The sequence below is a fragment of the Sorex araneus genome, chromosome 3, assembly GCF_027595985.1.
Source record: "Sorex araneus isolate mSorAra2 chromosome 3, mSorAra2.pri, whole genome shotgun sequence".
Taxonomy (NCBI): domain Eukaryota; kingdom Metazoa; phylum Chordata; class Mammalia; order Eulipotyphla; family Soricidae; genus Sorex; species Sorex araneus.
The window spans coordinates 148272421-148297088 of NC_073304.1; the positions used below are offsets into that span (position 1 = coordinate 148272421).

Sequence of the window (24668 nt, forward strand, 5' to 3'; positions counted from 1 at the left end):
TAATCCCTGATGGTATCCCATAGATCAGGACTTCTTACACTTTTCTACTGGTGACCCTTCTCACCAGCAAATGCCCTCACCTGCTGTACTATCTCTCTGGTCCAACAATAGTAATCATTCTTTGGGCTATCCTTGGTAATACCTTGTAAGTACTGCATCCATTTAGTCTTTGATTTAAGCTTGGATCAACTCCTTTCTAAGCTCTTTCTAGCCAAGCCTGCAATTCAGAGCAAGGGCCTGAGGATACAGTGCTACTTGGACACTGTGGTGCCTGGGATTACCACTCCAAATGGTGGCTCTGGTTCTTTAGGGCCTTACTTGCTATTACTTGGGAGCCTCTAGGGCTGCACCCAGTGATGCTGGGGGCCCATGTGATGCAGAGGATCAAACCAGGGCTAGCCATGTGAAACACACATGTGTCCGAACCCCTGTACTTCTTTTCCAGTACCCCATTTCTCCAATTGATGTTTTCATCTTTTCACTATCTCCACACTTCTCATACCCTCACTCTCTCCTTTCCCTGTTTGGAAGACAGGACTCGTGGTTATAAACACTTAGATCCTTTGCCCTTTTGACCTTTTTTGCAACCACCTAGCAAAACCCTGCTTTATGTTAAACCCAACTTTGTTCATGCTCTGGCTACACTCACACATTTTAACATGGCTGAAGCAAAACACTCAACTGTTGACTGCTCTCATAAATTCATGTTCCCTTTTCTCAAGAGAGCTTTAAAATGCTGTCTGGAAGTTCTCTTACATTTCCCTGGTCCATTCCCTTAATTTTCTCCAAGATGACTATTTCACACCTCTTTCTCCTCTACTCAAATCTTCAATATGCCTAGCTCATCCAAATCCTCTGTCGTGGACCTTGATTCCTATTTCACACACACACAAAATTGAAGCAAAAAAATTGCCCTTCTATTTACTTTTTTTATAACATGTGAAAATCTATCTACATTTGTGGCCACAGAATTTCCCCCAGCCTGTTCCCATGTGCTCCAGAAGCCATACCTCCTTACTCAAGCAAATCGTATCCATAATTGTCCTCTCTTATATCTCATCAAATTTCTCCTCTCTCCTGGATCATTGCTATCAATATACAAATATGCCATTAGTCTCCTGCAACTTAAAAACAAACTCTCTCTTTCCTCTGTATCATCATCCTATGGTCCCATTTCTCTACTTCCCTTTATAATATTACTAATAGAAATAATTGCCAAGTTGCCAAGGTCATTGTCTCTAGTTTTTCTTTTTCATTTTTTTCTGGAGGTGGGTGGGGCACACTGGCTGTGCTCAGGGCTTGCTCCTGGTTCTGTGCTTAGAGAATACTACTGTGGTGCTCAGGGAACCATATGGATTCTTGGGGATCGAACCTAGGTCAGCTGCATGGAGGTTACTAGCTGTACTATCTCTCCAGCCCCTCTTTCATTTCCTCTTAAATCTATTCAATTAGACATCTGACCTCACCATATACTCAAACTGCTTTGATCAGTATTACTATAACTCCACACTGTTAAATACAATAAATAATACCTTTCAGTTGTCACCTTATTTGACACACATTAGTTCATTTCTGGAAAACAGATTTTTTTTTTCTTTTTGGGTCACACCCGGCAATGCACAGAGGTTATTCCTGGCTCATGCACTCAGGAATCACCCCTGGCGGTGCTCAGGGAACCATATGGGATGCTGGGAATTGAACCTGGGTTGGCCTCGTGCAAGGCAAATGCCCTACCCGCTGTGCTATTGCTCCAGCCCCCTGGAAAACAGTTGTTTTACTTGGTTTCCTGGGCAACACTCCTCTGTTATCCTTTTATCACATTAGTCTATTTCTTAAGTTTCCTTGCTGCATAGTTTCTTATTTCCCTATACCTGTTGGGGCTGGACTGAGCTATCAGCGCGAGCCCATGTATACTGTACCGTACTATGGACAGGAACATAGGGACCCATGAAAATGGGCGAGATTTCTCGTGTGTCCTGACTGGTTTGGATGAAGCTGAACATTTTCCCCCTTTCAAGCTGCCTTCAGAAAAATAATTTCAGAATACCGAAAAGAGCAGTTTTTCCTTCTCTCACAGAAGCCTGGCTGGTCTTTGACATGCAGATGGCGTCAGCCAGGCCTGACCTTTGATATTGTAAATTGTAGATTTCAGGTGCAGGCCCAGCTTTGTCTTTGGGATGTAAATCCAGGTGCCTGTAGAAGGTTTCAGTTTCGGTTTTGTATCTTTCCCTTCTGAGTTCTGTATTCTTTTCCCGAGGCTATAGGCCTACCCATACAAGGAAACAATGTTTCCATTTTCTCAATGTTCTCCCTGTAACATTTTTTGATGCCTTTGGTGAGGTCACTATATTGTGCCCTTTAGAGGTACCATGATCAATAAAAGGAGGTCCACGAGGCCCTCTGCCTTTGCTAAGAGCCAGAGCGAGCCTTAGTCCTCCAATCAATGCATTTCTTCCGCGTTCCTATCTCAGCGCCTCCGATTGCACGAACGTTCACGCAACATATACCTATACACAAGATCAGTCTTTAGAATTTCTCTTTTCTCTGGCTACTCATTCAGTTAGAAATTTCATCAGAAATCCTGGCTTTAAATGATATTTCTTTATTTAAAAAAATTTTTTATTAGTTAATCACCGTGAGTTACAGTTACAAAAAAAATGGAATGCTTCACGAATTTGCGTGTCATCCTTGCACAGGGGCCATGCTAATCTTCTCTGTATCGTTCCAATTTTAGTATATGTGCTGCTGAAGCGAGCACGATATTTCTTTATTGATAATGCACAAATGAATACATCTACTATGACTTCTGGTTTTATTTATTTATTTATTTTGTCACACCTAGCAGTTCTCAGGGTTTATTCCTGGCTCTGTGCTCTGAGATCACTCCTGGAGTGGGTTAGGAGGCCGTATGAAGTGCCGGAGCACTATTACCAGGGCTGACTGCATGCAAGGCAAGTGCCCTACCTCCTGTACTACTGCTCTAGTCCCTGATCTTGGCTTTTAAATATCCAGCTGCCCACTAAGCACATCCACATGTCAAAACGAAACCCCTGATCTTTGCAAATACATTCCTCCTTAAGTTATTCTGAACTTCCTTAACTCAGATATTGTATCAGATTTATCAACAAAACCTGGTAGCACCACTTTCACATGTGAGCTCCACATTTGCTCATGTACTACCATTTTCATAACTTTTATCCTACTTGAGGCTTCCCTCTTGTATTAAGATGCCTGCCTACACAGCTATTTCCCCCCCACCCACTTATATTTCACCCCCTTATATTCTGTTTCTACAGCAGTTGTTAGTCTTTTATCATTTAAACCTACTAGCTTCTAAATTCTACTGGCATCCAGTAAAAGACAAAATTCATATAATGCCCTGTCAGGTACTGACTTCACTGTAGCCCACATTTCTTAAATTTTACATGGGTTGTGAAAACAAAATATGGGGAAACTTTATCAAACACTTATTCTGATGATGAACTATTAGAGATCAACAAGTTATGAGGAGAAAGACAAGTCTGAGAGAGACATGTGAGTTCTTTCTGTTTTTCAGAGGATCAGGAGCTAGCCGCCCCTGTCAGTGTGCCCCCAGGCCTTAGGCTAATCAGCCAATATAAGCAGATCACTGTGAGGCAATTCTTGTAACCCGAATCCTTGCTGGGGTCCCTCACAGCGGAGCCCCTCTCTGGCCTCCTCCACAGTTCAATTTTCTCTCAATAAAAATCCAATAAAAAGCTCACTAGCTCCAGACGTTTGACTCCAAATTATTTGGAGTATAACTCCTGAGTGACAGTGTTTTGAGGAAGAAGATGGATGAAGTATCCTAAGAAAGAGGAGAAGGAAATAAACTGTTTGCATTTTACAAAGTAAAGATAGTTCGAAAATATTGCAAGATTTCCAAAACATAAGTCAGAGCTGAAGAAAACAGGAGCAAATGAGAACCGGCAAAACAACATTGAATGTCCCCCATTCAATCCTAACAATGAGTGGGAGACATTCACCCCTTTCTTCTAAAGATTTACATGGTTTTGGGGGCATTAGACAAGTCTAACTTACTGCTAAGTTCTCGTTATTACAAAGCCTGGATCTCCCAAGTCTCAAGTTTGGCTAGTTTGGCTAATACTTCTATGTGTTAGCACTATTGTAAGTATTTAGCTCCTATGCCAAGGACTAAAAGATCAGTTTCTGTGTATGACGGCAAAACTACATGGTTTTTATTATTTTATTTATTTATTTTTGCTTTTTGGGTCACATCCGGTGATGCACAGGGTTACTCCTGGCTCATGCACTCAGGAATTACTCCTGGCGGTGCTCAGGGAACCATATGGGATGCTGGGAATTGAACCCGGGTCAGCTGCATGCAAGCAAACGCCCTACCTGCTGTGCTATCGCTCCAGCCCCCAAACTTCATGTTTTTAAAGCTTCTGGATTCACTACAGATTTCAATGATCTGAACTGTCTCTTATTAATAAGAATAATGCAAACTGGCTTAACTTTGAAATCGTAACAAATTTTTATGAACTGTGTCCATTGTCTCCCTCACTTACTTCCATCTTTATCATTCATTAAATCTGCAGTGTGTGCAGCTTTTTTTGGAGGTGTGTGTGGGGGGAGCACCTCTGAGATGCTCAGCGCTTATTCTGTTCTGCAATCCGGAATTATTCCTGGTGGTGCTTGGGGGACCATATAGGATGTTGGGGATTACCAACCCAGGGTTGGTCACGTGTAAGGCAAGCGCCTTATCCTTGGTACTATCTCTTCTGCAGCCCAGTGTGTGCAGGTTTTTGTTTTGTTTTGTTTTTTGCTTTTTGGGTCATACCTGATGACGGTCAGGGGTTACTCCTGGCTCTGCATGCAGGAATTACTCCTGCCTGTACTCACAGAGCCATATGGGATGCTGGGGATTGAACCTGGGTTGGTGGCATGTAAGACAAACACCCTCCCCATTGTACTATTACTCCAACCCCTGTATGTAGGGGTTTTTTTTAAGAATTTTATTTTATTGAATCACCATGTGGAAAATTACAATGCTTTCAGGCTTAAGTCTCAGTTATACAATGCTAAAACAATTGTCCCTTCACCAGTGCCTACATCCCACCATCAAAACAAACAAGGAAACAAACAAACAAAAAAACCAGCACACCCCCCATCCTGCCCCCCCGCCCCCCTCCATGTAACTGATAAGTTTCACTTCACTTTCTATTTACTATAGTTACATTCAATATTTAAACACAAACCTTACCATTATTTACCATTATTGTTAGGAGTACCCCACTAGTCAAACCTGTTGTGAAGAGATATATCTGTACTTTACCAACTAAGTCCAGGGAGATTTCTTCCAGATATTGGATCATTGCAAGCTTGTAAACCCCATCTGTGGTCGTCATAATATGGCCGTCACCACACCCTTCACCCCCTGGCAAGGAAGAGGCGAGAGAGAGAGAGAGAGAGAGAGAGAGAGAGAGAGAGAGAGAGAGAGAGAGAGAGAGAGAGAGAGAGAGAGAGAGAGAGAGAGAGAGAGAGAGAAATACCTTTAAATACCTTTCCCTTCCTGGGCGGGCATGGGGCCGCGGCTTAGTTCTCAGTCTGGAGACATTCTGTGAGGAGTTGCCCATGCCGAAAAATTTAGCTGGCGTCTGGAGTCATGCTCATGCAGCTTCGGAGAGGCCACACACATGTGCAGCCCCTGGGATCACATCTTGGCAGTGGGAGGGGCTGGTGCCCCTCTGTGTAGGTTTTATACAAGCAGATTAAGCATAAAAGTTTTCGGTCTGCCTCTGTTCTAGCCTACTGCCTGGACATTGGTCCAGTTTGATCTAGTAGAGTTCTGTGCACTGAAGATTATGACAAAAGGGTGGTGACAAAGAAGATGGTAGTTTCTTTCTATTTCTGAGTATGTCACTGACAAGGGACATACTCAGAAATAATTTGAGCATTTATAACTAGTGCCTAATGCAATTTTATGACTTTTTCACTCATAAACTTAATACATGCTCTACTTTCCATTTCTAAGTAAAATAATTTTACTACCCGCTGTATGAATAACTCCTATCCCTAACTTGTCAGTACTTAGATACTTAGTACTGATGTGATCAAACGTATTTATTTATAAGTAATAAAATCAGTTATTACTTTAGAATTTTTATAGATCCAACAACCTAAATCTTTAGAAGTAATCATATCTATGATTTTAAATTATTTTAAGTTAATCTGAAGAAAGAGAGAAGTGGGCAGTAAACAGAAAGTCAAGATCACATTAGTTTTTATGTGGTCTCTCCTCTCTCTCCTATACTTTTCCTGGTTTTCAGAGCCTTGGTTTTCTTCCCTTTTTATCTTTCCTAGTACATTACTGTGCACTGGATCACCTGAAGGTTAAGACTGATTGCTAAGCCCTCCATCCAGAGTCTCATTCATTAAGAGTGGGGTGGTAGAATCTGTGAATTTGCATGTCTGACAAGTTCCCAGCTGACGATTATGCTGGTCTGGGAACCATACATTGACAACCACTGCCTGAATGCATGGAAGACTCTCATACAATGTTGGTTGAATTGGTTACTCAAATATCCCAGTGAAGCTCATAAAAATAAGTGAACTTGTTAGGACATTAGTAAAGTATACAGCAAAGAGAATTCTATCTAAGGTGACTTAAAATGATACAAGTTCTATTTTCATGAATCAGTCCATAAGTAGGTAGATGGAGCAGGGCAGAAGGTCTACCCAGCAGAAGAGCTCAGCTGAGGTCCCTAGGTTGAGATAATCTATCTCTTGTCTGTTAATGGGTTCAGCATGCTATTTCAGGAAGTTGGGTGGGGATACTAATTTCCTTTTAAAAAAACAGGGACTTGAAAATTACAAATATTGGGACTATAAAGATAATACAGGGGCTAGAAACTTGTCTTGCACATGGTCAGTTCTGGTTTGATCCCCGGTACTGCATATGAATGGTCCCCTGGGCACTGAGCTAGGAAAAAAAAAAAACTAAACACAGCTGATTATGGGCCCCCTCAAAACAATAAAAAATAAATTGCACACATCACTTTTGCTTACATCTCACTGGGTAGGACATATTTATAGGCCACACCTTGCTGTAGGGAGGCTAAGGAATTTAGTTCCAACCTGGTGCTATGTTCTGATAAAATGAGAACTAAACAGGAAGGAGAGTTGGGATACTGAAGTGTAATTAACAGTCTTTTCTCTGCCATAATGACTTTATGATATATATGGATATGGTGATGAAAATATAAATCATAAATACAGTAAAGGTTATTTGCATATTTATACCTTTGTGTGTGTGGAGGGAGAAGGGATGGGATAGAGAAACACGCCTGATAGAGGCGTGTTTCATCTTAATCTGGAATTAAGATGAATTGAAGTAAAAACTCTTATTTATCTTCATGTGGCAACATGCCAGAATATAAAAGTGACATAAAGGGTTAAACATAAGTAAGCACAGCAGATAGGGCGCTTCTTTTGTGTGCAGCAGACCTTAATTCAATCCTCAGCATCTCATATGGCTCCTCAAGCGCACCAGGAGTGGTCCTGTGTACAGAGCCAGGAGTAAGCCCTGAGAACAACTGTATGTGGCCCCCAAACCAAATAGAATCACTCCTAACAGGCTCACGGGACCATATGAGGTGCTGGGGACTGAACCTGAGCCAGCCATTGCAAGGCAAGTGCCTACTTGCTGTACTATCTCTTCTTGTTTTCTGGCTGACGGTTTCATAGAGGGAACACTTGATCAAGGTCCCTTGGTCAGGTCAGAAGTAGCAACACGTTTCATTTCTTAAACTTATCACAGGAAATCCCAATATTTTGCAGAGGCTGCTGTAAACTCAACGCTTGGACAACCTGTTTATAGAACTGACAATTGCTCTTCATGGGGTTCCTCAAGGGACAGGCTAGCATGTGGGAATCAGGTATGCACGCCAGGCACATCTTCATGCAGCATTCGCAGAGGAAACTGAGGTGGCTTTCTTCCAAGGAAGAATTTGTATTTAAAGTTATATTAGACACTCGGAAGAGTGACATGCCGCAAAGATGCCTCCAGATTCCGCCACAGGCTGTCTCATCAAGGCAACCTGGAGGAGGGTGGGTGAGTTCCCCTCCCCACCACAACAGAGCCCCGGCAGCTGAAAACCTCCAGAACTCAATTGCCACCATGCTCATGGCCACTCTCCACAGGCTTGAACAAGCCTCATCCATGAGCGAATCTGCTGAAAAACCCAGGTATGTGGGATTTGTGACTGAAATCTACAGGCTCGCTCGGAGTCGGGAATGGGTCATCTCCCCTCATTTCCTTGTGCTTTTGGTAGCCTGGCAGTCATGCCCACAAACTGCCTCTGGTGCCATGTGAGCTCATTAGTGGCCATGATCCAGAGACTCACAAATAAATCTCTCAGAAGAGAGTAACACTAGAGCAACATGCTGCAAAGATGCCTCCAGACCCCTAAGTCAATATCCCATTAAAACAAAAAATTAAATTAATCTCAGCTGTATCACCATATTTAAAATTTTAGAATTCCTGGAATGACATCTCATACTCTACACCACTGATGTACCAGGAGTAGCACACCACATTAGATGGGGTGTAAAGTAGATGGTAACCAATATTGGGGAGAAAACATAGTGTATTTATAAGCCCACAAAGCTCAACTGTTAACACATTAGTAATCTCTTATACAAGGGCTTAATGGCTCCAGAGTGAGATATTAAGTGTGTAATCTTTACACACTTACCTCTAAGGAAATATTTTTGGATAATTTTTAGCAGATTATTCACAATAAGCAATTCAAAATAAATTATTTAGGTTCAGCTTTGGGGGCAAGGTTTGGAGTTGAAAACATTTGTAATATGTTGGTGGGAAGGTGTAAAGGTGGGATTGGTGTTGGAATATTAAATGTAATAAGCTATTCAAAAATAAGATTAAAAATTACATTAGAAGATAAAATTAAGACAGATATGAGTAAGAAAGTGATTGAGTAAAATTAGATTCATTTATTCTAAACAGTCACATAAAGTCGCATCATGCACTCTTCAGAAACACTTTTAGAAAATGATGTCTGTTGTCTGGTTAACTGTGTATGTGCTGGTAAGGGAGTGGAGGTGGGCATATAAAGAAAGCACTGCATTTCCCAGAGTCAAGGGGTTATACTGAATACTGAACATCCTGTTCCAGAGCCACTGAGTTTGACAGCTAAATGCCACATTTCAAATAATCAAGACCCAATTCTATAACTGATGTACCCGGGACAGACACGAGACTTAAAACTGTGGTTCTTGTTTTTATTCTATTTATGGTTTTTGTACCACACACAGTGATGCTCAGGGCTTACTCCTAGCTCTGTGCTCAGGAAATAGCCCTGACAGTGCTCGGGGGACCACATGGGATGATGGGGGTAGAACTTGGTCAACCGCATGCAAGGCAAACAGACTGCCTGATGGACTACTGCTCTGGCCCCTGCTCTTACTGTTTTCATTTCTATGTTCACCTCCCATGGACAAAGAGCCTGACTGCCTTATCTCTAATTTTTGGTGCTTGGAATGCTTGGACGGGATCTGCAAACTAAAATCACCATAAAATGCTTGTTCATCGATATAGATTGAACCATATAGAATTACCAGGTTTACTGGTTAAAAGTGATCATAATTTGGTATAGATTCAACCTACTATTTCCATTCTCATTTTGTCCATATGCTATATAGATTTGTTTCCCCCTATTATTCCTGCATTTGCATTTCTGTTCAGAAAGTCCTTATTCCTTCCCTTCATTCCCATGCTCACCCAGCATTTGCTAGCTAATATGTGTGTATCCTCCTCTAAATTAAGGCGATATTATATTTCTCCTTTCACAGAGTCCCCACATAAACATTAGTCACAATGCAGAATTAGATATGAGAACAAGTCACTTCTCCTCTGAACCTGTTTCCTTCTCAGAGAAAGAAAATAAACTCTGCCCAGTAACATAACAGAGCTGTTGACAGTGAACTTATAAAGGCTTGTCAATATTAATAGAAAAGTTTCCAAGTTGGTCAGCCAATGGAGGTGCTTGAAAAATGTCTCATGCGAGTGATAGACAATCTGCATTTAGTTCAGTTTCAGGAAGAAAGGAACTTTTTCTCACCAAATAAATCACAGAAGACCCAGAGAGTGTGAGAAGAAAATGCCATTAACACAGGAAGAGAAGAGCCAGTAGGCAGAGAGAAGAGAGAGAATGATCAAGAGATGCCACACAATGCAGCCACTCCCTTTGGCTGCATCTCTCGGGACACAGAGACTTTGCCAGCATTTTGTGAGCTGGTGTAAAACAAAGTCTGCAGGAGAAAGCAACCTAAAGCGACTATTGCTCCAGCCCTAGTACTGGTAGAATCTTAACTAGCAGAAATTATAAATACAACTATAAATAACCATGGTGACTTTAGATACATTGCTGTGTCTGTTTTATTTTTTCTTTCCTTTTTTTTTTGCTTTTGGGGTCACACTCGGTGTTGCTTAGGGGTTACTCCTGGTAGTGCTCAGGGGACAATATGGGATGCTGGGGATTGAATTCAGGTCAGCTGTGTGCAATGCAAAACCCCTACTCACTATACTATCGCTCTAGCCTCTAGCCTGAGTTTTCTTTACCTTTTTGGTGGTGGGCCTGGTGGGCAATACCAGGAAATGTTCAGGCCTTAATCCTGTTCTTGTGATCAGGTATCACTTCTAGCAGTGCTTGGTAAGATCATATGTGATGCTAGGGACAGATTCTAGGGCAGCTGCATGCAAGGCAAGTGCATTACCTCCTATTCTCTCTCTCTACTTTCTGATCTAAGTTCTATCCTTGCCTCTTATATCAATTCCCTGGTATCATGAGGTATGTGTCTCAGACAGCGTGGACCAACTTTGGACTTGATGAGCCATTTTCTAAGAATCACAGCTTGATGCTCACAAATTTGACCTCCCTTCAGTAGGCGATGCTCCTTGGAGGTTATCACAAGCCATTTAGTAGTTCTCTGAGATTCCTTGATGGTCCCCTTATTTCTTTGCATAGAAAGTGTTGAAAAGATAAAATACACATAGGTCAACAGACAGACATTGGCTTGATAGATCCATCTTTAATTCTGTCATTTTCCAGTCTCTATAATAGGGTTAATTTATTTATTTATTTTTGGTTTTTTTTTGTTTGTTTTTGGGTCACACCCGGCGATGCACAGGGGTTACTCCTGGCTCATGCACCCAGGAATTACTCCTGGCGGTGCTCGGGGGACCATATGGGATGCTGGGATTTGAATCCGGGTGGGCCGCCTGCAAGGCAAACGCTGTGCTATTGCTCCAGCCCCTATAATAGGGTCAATTTAAAGGGGGAAAAAAAAGAAGAGTTGTTAGAAATATGCTTTTAGAGGTACTACAATTACAGATAACCCATTCCAAGGAAAGATCCAATAGAGAACTTTAGTTTGGATTCTGGCATGTAGTCTTTGTAGATTTACATCAGTTCTGGCAAAACTCTATTTCCCTCTCTAAAGAAACACCAGTAAGAATTTTTGCATGGCATGCTTGTCTCTCATGTATGAATGTCAATTATGTTTCCTGTTGCCACATTCAGCAGTGCTCTGGGCTTACTCTGGTTTTGTGCTCAGGGATTACTTCTAGTGGTGTTTGGGGGACCATATAGGGTACTGGAAATGAAACCAGGGTCCTCTGCATGCAAGGCAAGTGCCCTGCCCTGCCCACTGTATTATCTCTCTGGCCCCTAAGCAACTTCTGTTACAAAATCAATAAGATCCTGGTATGAGTCAGGATTATTATCTCAACTTCTGGGTAGGGGGATGGAAGTGTAGAGAAGCCGGGCTTGAAACGACTTATTATTGCTTACAAAGACCAACCTAGAGATGGAAGCTTTTCACTTCCACTAGTCTTGTGGGGTCTTGCTGCTGGCAGAATATAATTTAAAATGTTTCCAAAATTTAAGCATTGGAGATAAAATTTGTGGACCTGTCCTGGGGATTCTAATTTTTTTCCTTACTTTTAAAAAAAATTTATTTTTTAATTAGTGAGTCACAGTGAGGGCACAGTTACAGATTCACACATTTTCGTGCTTGTTTTTCCCTCATGCAATGTTCGAGAGCCCATCCCTTCACCAGTGTCCATTCTCCACCACCAATGAACCCAGTATCCCTCCCACCCCCCAATCTCATCCCCCCACCCCACCCCGCCTCTGTGGCAGGGCATTCCAGTTTGTTCTCTCTCTCTCCTTCTGGGTGTTGTGGTTTGCAGTAGGGGTATTGAGTGGCCATCATGTTCAGTCTCTAGTCAACTTTCAGCACGTATCTCCCTCCCAGTGCGGGATTTCCAATCACATTTTACTTGGTGTTCCCTTCTCTATCTGGGATGACTTTCCCCCAGCATGTGAGGCTAGCTTCCAAGCCATGAAGCCAACCTCCTGGTATTATATACTACTATTCTTGGGTATTAGTCTCCTACTCTGTTATTTTATATTCCACAGATGAGTGCAATCTTTCTATGTCTGTCCCTCTCATTCTGGTTCATTTCACTTAGCATGATACTTTCCATGTTGATCCACTTATATGCAAAGTTCATGACTTCATCTTTTCTAACAGCTGCGTAGTATTCCATTGTATAGATGTACCAAAGTTTCTTTAACCAGTCATCTGTTCTTGGGCACTCGGGTTTTTTCCAGATTCTGGCTATTGTAAACAGTGCTGTGATGAACATATAAGTGCAGATGTCATTTCGATTATACTTTTTTGTTTCTCTGAGATATATTCCCAGAAGTGGTATTGCTGGATCAAATGGAAGCTCAATTTCTAATTTTTTGAGAAGTGTCCATATTGTTTTACAAAGGGGCTGGACCATTTGGCATTCTCACCAGCAGTGTAGAAGTGTCCCTTTCTCTCCACATCCTCTCCAACAGTGGTTGCTTTTGTTCTTTTGGATGTGTGCCATTCTCTGTGGTGTGAGGTGGTATCTCATGGTTGTTTTGATCTGCATCTCCCTGATGATTAGTGATGCAGAGCATTTTTTCATGTACCTTTTAGCCATTCGTATCTCTTTCTTGGAAAAGTTTCTGTTCATTTCTTCACCCATTTTCTGATGGGGCTGGATGTTTTCTTCTTGTAGAGTTCAACCAGTGCTTTATATACCCTTGATATCAATCCTTTATCGGATGGGTATTGGGTGAATATCCTTTCCCACTCTGTAGATTGCCTTTGTATTCTGGTCACTGTGTCTTTTGCAGTGCAGAATCTTCTTAGTTTAATATAGTCCCATTTGTTTATCTCTGTTTGTACTTGATTGCTTGGTTCCGTGTCATCTTTGAAGATACCTTTAGCTTCAATATCGTGAAGCGTTTTGCCGACCTTGTCTTCGATGTACCTTGTGGATTGTGGTGTCCTGGGGATTCTAAGAAGCGAATGTGACCATGGTGGGATGGATCCAGAGTTAAGCAAGCAGGAACTGGCTCAGATATGGATATGAACAGCACCAGCAGTTCAGGTCTTATTTTCTAAGCACCCATCTTTAAAACAAGAATGTCTAAGTTTCAAGTAGTTTGCCCCTCAGCCATCTCCAAAACAAGAATGTCTGCAGCCTCAAGTACTTTGACCCTCAAGATTTTGTGCTAATCTGAAAACAAAACAAAACAAAAAAGGCATTGCTCTTGAGAATGAGAAATAAGGGGTCAGAGAGACAGTACAGAGGTTTAGTGGTGATTGTTTGACACATGGACAAGCATCCTGCACAGGGTCCCCAGAGAGAATCACCAGAGTGATATCTGAGCACAGTGCCCAGAGTAAGTCCTGAGCACTAGCGCCTTCCACTGCACGCACCCAGGGGATAAAACAAACAAAAACCAGAATGGATTTTAATCTTGGATTGCCTCTTGTGAGCAATATGGTACAAAATAACTTCTGCTTTCTGAGGTTTCCCTTCTTAAGATGCAAAATGGCCTTTCTTCTCTGTTTCACAGGGTGCTGGTGAGATCAAGCTGAGAGATGAATCTGGGGGCATACTTACTATGAATATAATCCAGGAACTGGATTCCTGTACAATACATCAAGTTGGAATTATACCGATTTCTATCATATATCTTTGAATTAAAAACAAACCAAGCAGGGACTGGAGTGATAGCACAGTGGGTAGGGTGTTTACCTTACACGCAGCCAACCAGGGTTCGATTCCCAGAATCTCATAGGGTCCCCCGAGCACCACCAGGGGTAATTCCTGAGTGCAGAGCCAGGAGTAACCCCTGTTCCTCGCCAGGTGTGACCCAAAGAGAAAAAGAAACTGCTGTATAGTTGGTGAAAATCCCTTGGGAAACATAAATTAAAGTTTAAATGCATTAAGAGAGGTACCATTTTCACAACAAATGAATAACAACAATCAATTTATTTATTTGGTTTGTTTTTGGTCCATGCCCTGTGGTTTTGGGTCTACTCCTGGCCAGAGTTTGGGGAACCAAGCAGTGACAGGAATCTAACATGGGCCTCTTGTAGACAAACATTCACTCCAGCTCTGTGAGCTGTCTCTCCAATGTCAATCAACCTATATTTTATGAGATCAGTATATATATACATCCAACAGACATGCTGAGGACTAACATTTTAAGATGTCTATATACTGCTTTTTAGGTCTGGGGTAAAGAGGGCACTGGTGAGTACTTCAGAGAGAGACACAAATGAGACCGCCCAACAACTACCTACCTCACTCACATTTGTGAAGATCAACTCAGACCAAGGAGCATATCCCAAATAACTGAGGAGTCATACAATATGTGTTTTATTTGGCCATGGCATTTTGCATGTCAGCCTGCAGTGCTTAGGATTTATTCCTGACTCTGTTCAGGGGTCACTCTTGAGGATGTAGGGTGGGGGAGGACCATTATGCAGTACCATGGATGGGTCACATGCAAGGCAAGTACTTCACACCTGATCTATCATTTCTTCTATCCAGTCACAGAATTTTGTTCCTGGCATTTAGAATATTGCTCTATTTGAAGGCTACACAAAATTATTCATCAAATTTAGCCAGTAACCAGGAATCCCAAATTAAATGTTACCAAATAATGTAACTTTGCTTACTGGAAAATGCTGTTATTATTGGAGTGTTCAGACCACAGGATCTAAAAACCTTTTTTGCACTTAGGATGAAACTCCCTACAGAAATCCCACCATTTTCTTCACCTCTTGGCACACGGGATAAGCTAATTCTTTGGCTTTTGCTGACCCCATCTGTAAAACTTTCTCCAGGTAGCCCCGATCCAGCTTCAGTTTTTCGATTTCACTCTTAATCGGGGCAAACTTCTCAATCACAGCTTCTGCCACCACCAGCTTATATTGGCCAGTGTCCAGGCCCGCACTGCGGCGCACCACGTCCTGCACGGGGAGCCCCGTCATGGCCGAGTGAATGGCCACCAGGTTGGAGACGCCCTCCCTGAGCTCGGGCTCGAAGGTAACCTCTGAGGTGAAGTCCGTCATGGCCTTGCGGAATTTCTGCACTATCTCCTCCGGGCTGTCCGTTATTCTGACCGTAGCCAGTTTGTCGGGGTCTGATTTTGACATTTTGGCGGACGGATCACGCAGGGATTTCACCTTCTTCATCGATGCTGGGTAAGAACACCAATACACAAAACAAAAATAACAAGAAAAAATCATTAGACACATCAGAAACTGGCCTAATGCCAAAATACCAAATTACTCTATTATTTTATCTGACTATAGATATGGCAACTATTCTGAAACTTTTAAGTGATTTCTACTAACATGAAAGCATATAAAGTACTGTTGATATTTTGTTTATAGTTTCATGCATCTTTTAATGCACATATTTACATAAAAATATATAGCCATACAGAATTGTAATTATATTAAACTGCTTTTGCTATGCACATTAAAAAACGTTAGTTCCTTTTTATCTCTACTCTTCCTAACAACATATATGTACTCATGAGAGAAGAGATTTATTTATTGATGGAATCAAGAAGCTAAGCTGTGCTTCATGAACCAGTGTTCTTAGTAATGGTCAATTTTATGGTTATCATAGACCATATAAAATCAAAACAGGTAATATAGTTATAAGTCAAAGCATTAAGTAAAACTAGTTATCACAGAAAGTTTGATTCCAATGCATGGGATTCTGCAGATATACTTGCACGAACTGTTAGAACAACTCAAACATTCAGATCTACCTTGCGTCTCTAAACTGACACGAGGGGCACGATATAAAAGTACTCTCTTAAGCTAACTGCTTGATGAAGATGGACAGAGCTTATTTGCAGTGACCGCTGGTCCCACCACAATTCTTTTTATTTATTTTTTTTTCTTTTTAAATTTTACTTTTTTATGGAATCACTGGGAGACAGACCCTTATAAAGCTGTTCATGATAGGTTTAGGTTTCAATTGTATACTGTTCCAACATCCGTCCCTCTACCAGTGTACATTTCCTAGCAGTGTCTCCAGTTCCCTCCAATCACCCCCCACCCCCTGCCTGCCTCTATAGCAGGCACTTGTCTTCTCCCCCCCCCCCCATCTTTTTCATCTTTTGGGCATTGTGTTGATATATTGATAACTGAAAGATTACCAAGAATATCCCTTACTTACTTTTAACACTATGATAGCAGGTAGGGCATTTAACACTGCACAGTGGGTAGGGCCTTGCACAAAGCCAACCCGGGTTTGATTTCTCCACCCCTCTCGGAGAGCCTGGCAAGCTACAGAGAATATCTCTCCTGCATGGCAGAGCCTAGCAAGCTACCCGTGGTGTATTGGATATGCCAAAACAGTAACAACAAGTCTCACAATGGAGATGTTACTGGTGCCCGCTTGAGCAAATCGATGAGCAATGTGATGACAGTGACAATGATACAGTGATATTTTTAACACTCAGTTCTTGTCCAGTGTGATCATTCTCAGCTACTGTTATCATACTGGTCTCTTCTCTATCTTACCTACCCTCTGCCCCTGACACACTTGTGGTTGATTCCAGCCTGACTGGTCCTCCTAGCCCCTGTTTCCCCTGGCCATGGAATATTAGTCTTCTACTTTATATGTATGTTTTTATATACCACAAATGAACACAGTCTGTATCTGTTCCTCTTCTTCTTACTCATTTCACTCAGCATGATACTCTCCATGTCCATCCATTATAGGCAAATTTCACAACTTCATTTTTCCTAAGGGCTGCATAGTATTTCATTAGGTAGATGCGCCACAGTTTGTTTATCCATTCATTTGTTCTCAGGCACTAAGGTTGGTTCCAGGTTGTGAATAGTGTTGTAATGAACACTGGAGTGCAGATGGTGATTCTGCTGTGCCACACAAATCTGTTGCTACCCAATTGTTGATAGAAAGGTACATTTTGTTTTCAGGAAAGAAAAAGAAAACCAACTTGGAACTCAAAAAGGTTCAATACAGGAGCCAATTAAAAATTTTTTGTTTGTTTGTTTGTTTTTGGGCCACACCCAGGGGTGCTCAGAGCTTATTCCTTGCTCTGCGCTCAGGGATCACTCTGGCAGGGCCATCCACATGCAAGGCAAACACTCTACTTGCTGTATTATTGCATCAGCCCTTTAAATTAAACAAAACATTTTTTTCTTTTTAACTTTTTACTACTGTGGGATTGCCAGAGCAGCTGTGTTTTCTTTACTTTATGTTTTTTTCAGGATGGGGGGAATTCTGTGCGGGGGATCAAATCCAGAGCCTCAAACATGCAAGGCAGCTGTGCCACTTCAGCCATGTCCCTGGTGTCTAGTGCCTGATTTTGCCACAACCAGATACATAACTTGGACACCAAATAGTCTCGCCAAACCTTAATTTCCTCACTATTAAAATAAAGGAAAGACAATTTCCCTGTTAAATGAGATGTGTATTTACATATGTTTGGTCAATTATATAATACTTTATAAATATAAATTGTTATTTTTAAGACTCATACTTTACAAATGTTTTTTCAAATGTTCTTTTATTCAAAAACCCAACCAGGTTATCTAGTAAGTCCTATTTTACAGAAAAAGATAGACATTTTGGTTACAAATTCTGAAGCCAGACCACAAGAAAGCCAAGTTGAGCCTCAGCCTGGTTCATTATCCCATCCTTCAAAAACGATTTGCATTTCACAAGCCCATGGTTGGTACTTACTGAGAATGGATGTGGGAACCGGAAAGAACTCCCCGTACTTCTTGTTAAATCCTCGTGCTAGGTCCTGAACTAGCTCTAAGTGCTGGACTTGGTCCTCCCCTACAGGAACGTGTGTGGACCTTCAATAATAAAAGACAGAACAGCTCAGCATGGCTCCTGCTTATACTGTGCTGATATTGCAAGCAGCTGCCTTGCCTGAGCTCATTTCACTGTTGGTGTGCAACAAATGTTCGGTAACTACAGAGGGAATGTGGAAACCTCAGTTTTTATCTATCTCAGGCAAATACCAAAGATACATTTGTCTACTCTAGTTCTGTTTCTCCCATTGCAGAAGGATATAGCCATCAGCACCAGTGTCACAAGATCTTGCTGTGAAGAGAGGAATGGCATCTTAAAGAGCATGTGTGCTGAGAATAATTGCATTAAAACCTTTTCTCAGTCCCTCACCCAGTCAGCACATATTAGCCTTGACCAGATGGTTTTGAGTTCAGAGCTCATGCTTAACTTGAAAGAGACTCCACCCTACTCTCAATCAGAAATGGTGGTGAGCCCTTCAAGCAAAAGTTTTCCCCTCCCCGTCACACATGAGCAGCTCAAGCTCTTTTTGCAATATGCTCCTTCATTTTCAAGTGAATAGCAATCACAGGAGAATTAATTTGAGACAGAAGACCAAGTGAATAAAGTCGATCAGTTCAATGTAGAGGGATCGCAAAGATAATGTTGAAGAAAAAAAGTTGCAGAAACATGCAAAGTATGCTGCTACCTACATTTATGCAGATATATGTATATTCTTATGATGCTCAGGACTTGTTTCTGGCTCTGTGCCTAAGGACCACTCCTGACAGGGCACAGGAGATCTTATGCAGTGGCAGGAATTGCTCTGGGTCAGCCACAGGCAAGGCAAGCACTCTGCCTGCTATATCTCTCCAGGCTCACATTATATTTTAGGACATCCCAAAGATCCTTGGCTCTGCAATGTGGACCTGACAATCTGTAATGAGGTGTTGCCTGGACCCTACAGTGGTCAAGGGCTGCCAGGGACACCCCTGGTAGGTGCCAAGAAGTACCAGGGATTGAACTCATGGCTTTGCACATACTGGGCCTGTGCTCTACCACCTGAAATCTCCTCCTGGCCCCAAAATCTTTATACTACATATGAAAACACAAATTCCTTACAGATGCATTTATTAGTATAACACCATACTGAAAGCTCCTCCTCTGGAGAAGGGTGGGTATGGATATCCCTATAGATTTAGCTCAAGAGAGTGGGCCTTGGGAAACGAGCAAAGGATACTGGAATTCTGTCTATAAAGTTTTATTAAAAAAACTGAATAAATGAGGACTTCAAAATTATTTAAATCCACACAAAGTTTTCAGTGTTGAATTATGCATACTTCTTTATGTTAACATAACAGGGTATTTCCCATACTTCTGTAAGGCCTTTAATAAAACAACTTTTTTTGGTTTTGGTCTACATCTGGCAATGCTTAGGAGTTACTTCTGGCTCTGCACTCAGGAGTTACTCCTGGCGGTGCTCAGGGGACCATATGGGATCCTGGGGATTGAACTCAGGTTGACTGAATACAAGGCAAAATCCTACCTGCTGTACTATTGCTTTGGCCTCCGAGTAATTTTTGGTAGATGCACAAGAGTGTTCCCTTACAGAACTATAAAAAAGTTATGTAATCTTGTTGCAGATTCTTTTGAAAATTCATATAGGGGAAAATTTTGGTTGACAGAAAAAATGATAATCTTTTATAAGAACCCAAAGTTCTCTGGAGACAAGTCTGGTGAATGATGTTCAATATTTTCTGGTCAAAAGCAAGGTATGACTGTTAATGAAACTAATATTTGTATGACAAAATAATTATGTACACTTTCAAGAGAAAATATGATTAATATTTTACATATTAGAAGCTACTTAGTTCAAATGACTCTTTAACCCTTTTTTTCGTATGGAAGCTGTATGCATGAAAAAAATCTCAAACATTACTTGTGTTTTCATATATTCTCTCCCATACTCATACAGCTGCTATGGGATTACATGAATGCATGCACAACATAACACTGTCTTTTTTTCTTGTTTGTTTTTTTTTTCTTTTTGGGTCACACCTGGCAATGCTCAACACTGTCTTTTGTTCTTGTTTGTTTTTTTTTTCTTTTTGGGTCACACCTGGCAATGCTCAGGTAGCATTGTACAAACTACTCCTGGCTCTGTACTCAGGAATTACTCCTGATGGTGCTCGGGGGACCATATGGGATGCTGGGGATTGAACCTGGGTCGGCCACATGCAAGGCAAACACCCTACCCGCTGTACTATCCCAGCACCAACACCATCTTAAGCACACAAATGTTAGGATCAGGTCAAGTACAAATTCTAAGTCTGTCCATCTTGTTTGTGTGACTCAGTAAATCACAGAATTTATGTCATAGGCAACTTTCTGACTGTGAATTGGGATATTTACCCCTTACTACTAGTATAGAGATTAAGTGAGATAACCCATAAGTACATAATACTGTGACTGAAATTTGGTAAGCCTTCAAGAAATGGTAGCTATCTGAGGAACTCTAAAGTGGAATACTATCTTCGGAAAATTGCTCAAAATATCCTCCCTATACAATTAGAAAACCCATTATTACCTGACTCTGATTACAGCTTCTCAGAAGCTTGGCTACAAGTAAGGAACATTTGTGAATGGAGGAAAAAAAATCCAGATTCTTTTTTTACGAATCTTGAGCAAAGTGGATAATCAAAACCTCATAAAATATTTATTCAGTTATAGGTAAAATAGGTATCACTGTATCACTGTCATCCTGTTGATCATCGATTTCCTTGAGCGGGTGCCAGTGACGTCTCCATTTGTCCTAGCCCTGAGATTTTAGCACTCTCTTTACTCGTTCTTCCCAGTAGTGCCCCATTGGAGGCTCTTTCAGGGTAAGGGGAATGAGACCCATCATTGTTATTATATTTGGCATATCGAATACGCCACGGAGAGCTTGCCAGGTTCTGCCATGCGGACAGGATGTTCTCAGTAACTTGCCAGGTTCTCCGAGAGAGGAAACTAGGCTATAAATAGGCATTCTCAGCCGAGCACTTCCTGGAGTTTTATAGTCTCTGGATCTTGGCCATTGATGGGATTACACGGCGCCAGGGGAAAAATAGGTAAAATTGGGCTGAAGCGATAGCACAACAGGTAGGGCATTTGCCTTGCACACAGCTGACCCGGGTTTGATTCCTTCATCCCTCTCAGAGAGCCTGGCAAACTACTGAGAGTATCCCACCTGCACGGCAAAGCCTGGCAAGCTACCTGTGGCGTATTCAATATGCCAAAAACAGTAACAAGTCTCACAATGGAGACATTACTGGTGCCCGCTTGAGCAAATTGATGAGCAATGGGATGACAGTGCTACAGTGCGACAGGTAAATTTTCATAAAAGAGAAAAAAGAATGTAGGACAACAGAATAATATATTAGCCTATCCTTTACACACTGACATTTGTAAAAACATAATCTTAGAGAAGACATTTAATTTTTTTTTCCTTTTGGAAAAAGAAGAGCTCAAGGATTACTGCTGGCTCTGTGCCCAGGGATCATTTCTCAGGGGAGCATACACAGGGCCGGATTGAACCCGGGTTGACTGCTTGCAAGGTAAACACCCTGTCCACTGTTCCTTTTCTCCAGCTCCACACAAGACATTTCAATAAGAACTTTTTACAAGAAACAGTTTTGTTTTAAAAAGAAAATTCAGTGCCAAAGTGATAGCACAATGGGGAGGCATTGGCCTTGTAGATGGCTGACCCCAGTTCGATCCCCAGAATCCCATATGGTCCCTCAAGCACCACCAGGAGTGATTCCTGAGTGCAGAGCCAGGAGTAACCCCTGAGCATTGCCTGAGTGTGACCCAACCCCCCACCAAAAAAAGATAAGAAAATTGTTTCATAACCCCAGAATAATTAAAAAAGTCATGGTTGTAATAAACCAAAAGTAAGAAGTGGCAAGATGGAGAGAACTGGGTGATGATGGAAAGCAATACTAAGAAGAAAAAGTGACATGCTAAAACAAACACATAATGGCATGCACAAGGAGCAGTGAGGAAAATCACAAGGACAGGTCTTATCAGCTTCAGCTGGGTGGAGGCACATCCTCTGACTATGGCTCTCCTAAAGATAGTCTGGAACTGAAGGACTTTGCAGAATTAAAAACAAACAAGCAAGGAAACAAACCAGAGTATGTACACTGAAGCACTGGGCAAGGTTCAGACAAGAAACTTACACCTAAATATGACCAAGAAAAAAAAAAACTTAATTACAATGTTAAAGAGAAAAACAAAACCAGGCTGGTGGGATAGTGCAATGGGTAAAGCGCTTGCCTTGCATGCTGCTGACTGGGTTTGATCCCTGGCATTCCATGTGGTCCCCTGAGCACCGCCACGAGTGATTTCTGAGTGCAGAGCCAGGAATAACCCCTGAACATTGCACAGTGTGCACATCCCCCCAAAAAAAATTTAAAAAATTTTAAAAAATCATTTTTGCTTAAGTCAGAAAACCAACCAAACAAAATCCTTATGTAAGAAAAATCAGGTTGACAATGCAACAATGGAATACAGCTTTGCGAGAAAATGTCATTAAAACCTAGCCAACCTGTCCTGCATGTATGAAATACAAAAATAATTAAGAAGAAGATAATAAAGTAGTTCAAAGCTGTTGACACCTCCACATGCTGCCCATTTGCTCAAAACTTTTCAAATAGCCATTTATGCGCTCAATCCGGTTTTATAGCTGAGGTAGTTTAGACAGAAATAAATGCTCAAACATGTAAGAGATTGGGGGAAAAATTCAATCAAATCTAAGGAATTTAACTCATAAAAATAAAACCAATAGTGTTTTGAGAAAATGTTAAAAGGGGGAAAAAGGATTAAAATGTTCTGAAAAATATATTTCTCATCATTCACAAAAGGGGAAAACAAAGTCTTTCGAGTGAGGGATGTTGGAAATAGGCAGTCTGGGGTCAGAGCATTCTTTTATAGATGAGCTCAGCATTCCTGAGCAAGTTACTGAACCTATATACATCTTTCTTTAAAATAAAAAAATTAATAATAATCCTAACACATAAGTTGCTCTTATGAAATAATCAATGCAATATCCACAGCATAGTGCCCATGAAACAGTATACCAAAAGGAAAAAAAAAACCTTTAAAAATAGAAAAAAAGGGGATGGAGAGATAATACAGAAGATAAGGCACTGCCCCGCATGCAGCTGACCCAGGTTCGATCGCCAGCAGCTCACAGGTTCCCTGAGCTCGCCATGAGTGATCCCTGTACTGCTGGCTGTGGCCCCCAAACAAAACAAAGCCAAACTCCCCCAAAAGGAAATGCTCTACTGGATGAAATGCTCTAATGGACAAATAAGAATAGTAGCAAAAAATTACCTCACAGGTATGTGGCTGAGAGTTGGATCATCAGAGATACTCCCTTGGTGGACACTGCAACTGAGAGCGCATGAACAGCACAAGAGAAGTGTATGAGGAGACCTCCATTATCACAATAAAGGGAGGGGGGAGTAAACAAATATAAATGAAACAAAGTGATGGGTCTGGGTAGTTTACAAACCAAATGCCTTGCTAGGGAGTGGATCTGTTAAATCTTAGCCTACGAGATTTCGCTCTGAGCTCCTGCATGCTGTCTCCTTCATGCCAGACTAAGTTTATATTATTTCACTTCTGGGGAAAAGTCTTCTTTAATCACTCTCAAAGTCAGTTTCCCTCATCCTTTTCACAACATCCCAATGGTTTTCTTGCAGTATTAATCCCAACCTAATCATTCTATTTCATCCCTTTGTTTATTTGGTTGTATTTTCCTGAATAAAATATGCTTTTTAAAAATTTATGTCCTGTTTCAATACACTTTCAACACCTGGTCCTTGCATGGTATGTATGCGGAACTTAATATTCACTGAATAAATGCATGATCTTAAAAGGAAGACACTGCAATCCATATAGTTTTATACCAAGAAGAAAGTCATAATAAAATCAGCTTGACATCAGAATGGGGGGATAATAGCCCAGGCTCAGAACTCAAGATGATCTGGGTTTAAAAGACAGTCCCCATCCTGTTGTTCATCCATTTACTCAAGCAGGCACCAGTAACGTCTCTATTCCTCCCAACCCTGAGATTTTAGCAGCCTCTCCTTATTCATCTTTCCCAACGATTGGAGGCTCTTTCAGGGTCAGGGGAATGAGACCTATTGTTACTGTTTTTGGCATATCAAATACAACACGGGTAGCTTGCCAGGCTCTGCCTTGAGGGTGGGTTACTCACAGTAGCTTCCCAGGCTTTCCGAGAAGTGTGTGTGTGTGTGTGTGTGTGTGTGTGTGTGTGCGCGAGCGCGCGTGAGTATTAGTATCTATGATTTGTTGCCTACTGTCTGAACTCCTTATTTCTACAATCTCTAATAAATACTTATTCTATTGCAAAAAATGAATAAATAAAATGAATAAATAAAAGACAGTCCCTCCAACTTCTCGACAAATTATA

The 24668-nt window shown here is 41.4% G+C and overlaps 1 protein-coding gene and 1 non-coding gene across 4 annotated transcripts in view; both read right to left on the minus strand.

Annotated features, from left to right (window-relative positions):
- Positions 1–2651: 2651 nt before the first annotated feature.
- LOC129403799 (U6 spliceosomal RNA) lies at positions 2652–2758 on the minus strand. Its single transcript, XR_008629460.1, has one exon. It is a non-coding gene; the product is annotated as a U6 spliceosomal RNA (small nuclear RNA).
- Positions 2759–12211: 9453 nt separating this feature from the next.
- Positions 12212–24668, minus strand: part of WARS2 (tryptophanyl tRNA synthetase 2, mitochondrial) — a 112126-nt gene continuing 99669 nt past the window's right edge. For 2 of the 3 annotated variants that reach the window (XM_055133810.1, XM_055133809.1), the window contains exons 5-7: positions 23564–23623; positions 18134–18252; positions 12212–15602 (exon numbers count right to left, since the gene is read on the minus strand). In XM_055133810.1, coding sequence (XP_054989785.1) covers positions 15154–15602; positions 18134–18252; positions 23564–23623 — 628 coding nt within the window. In that variant the 3' untranslated portion in view covers positions 12212–15153. The remainder of the gene's footprint in view (positions 15603–18133; positions 18253–23563; positions 23624–24668) is intronic. The other variant, XM_055133811.1, reaches the window with a different exon arrangement.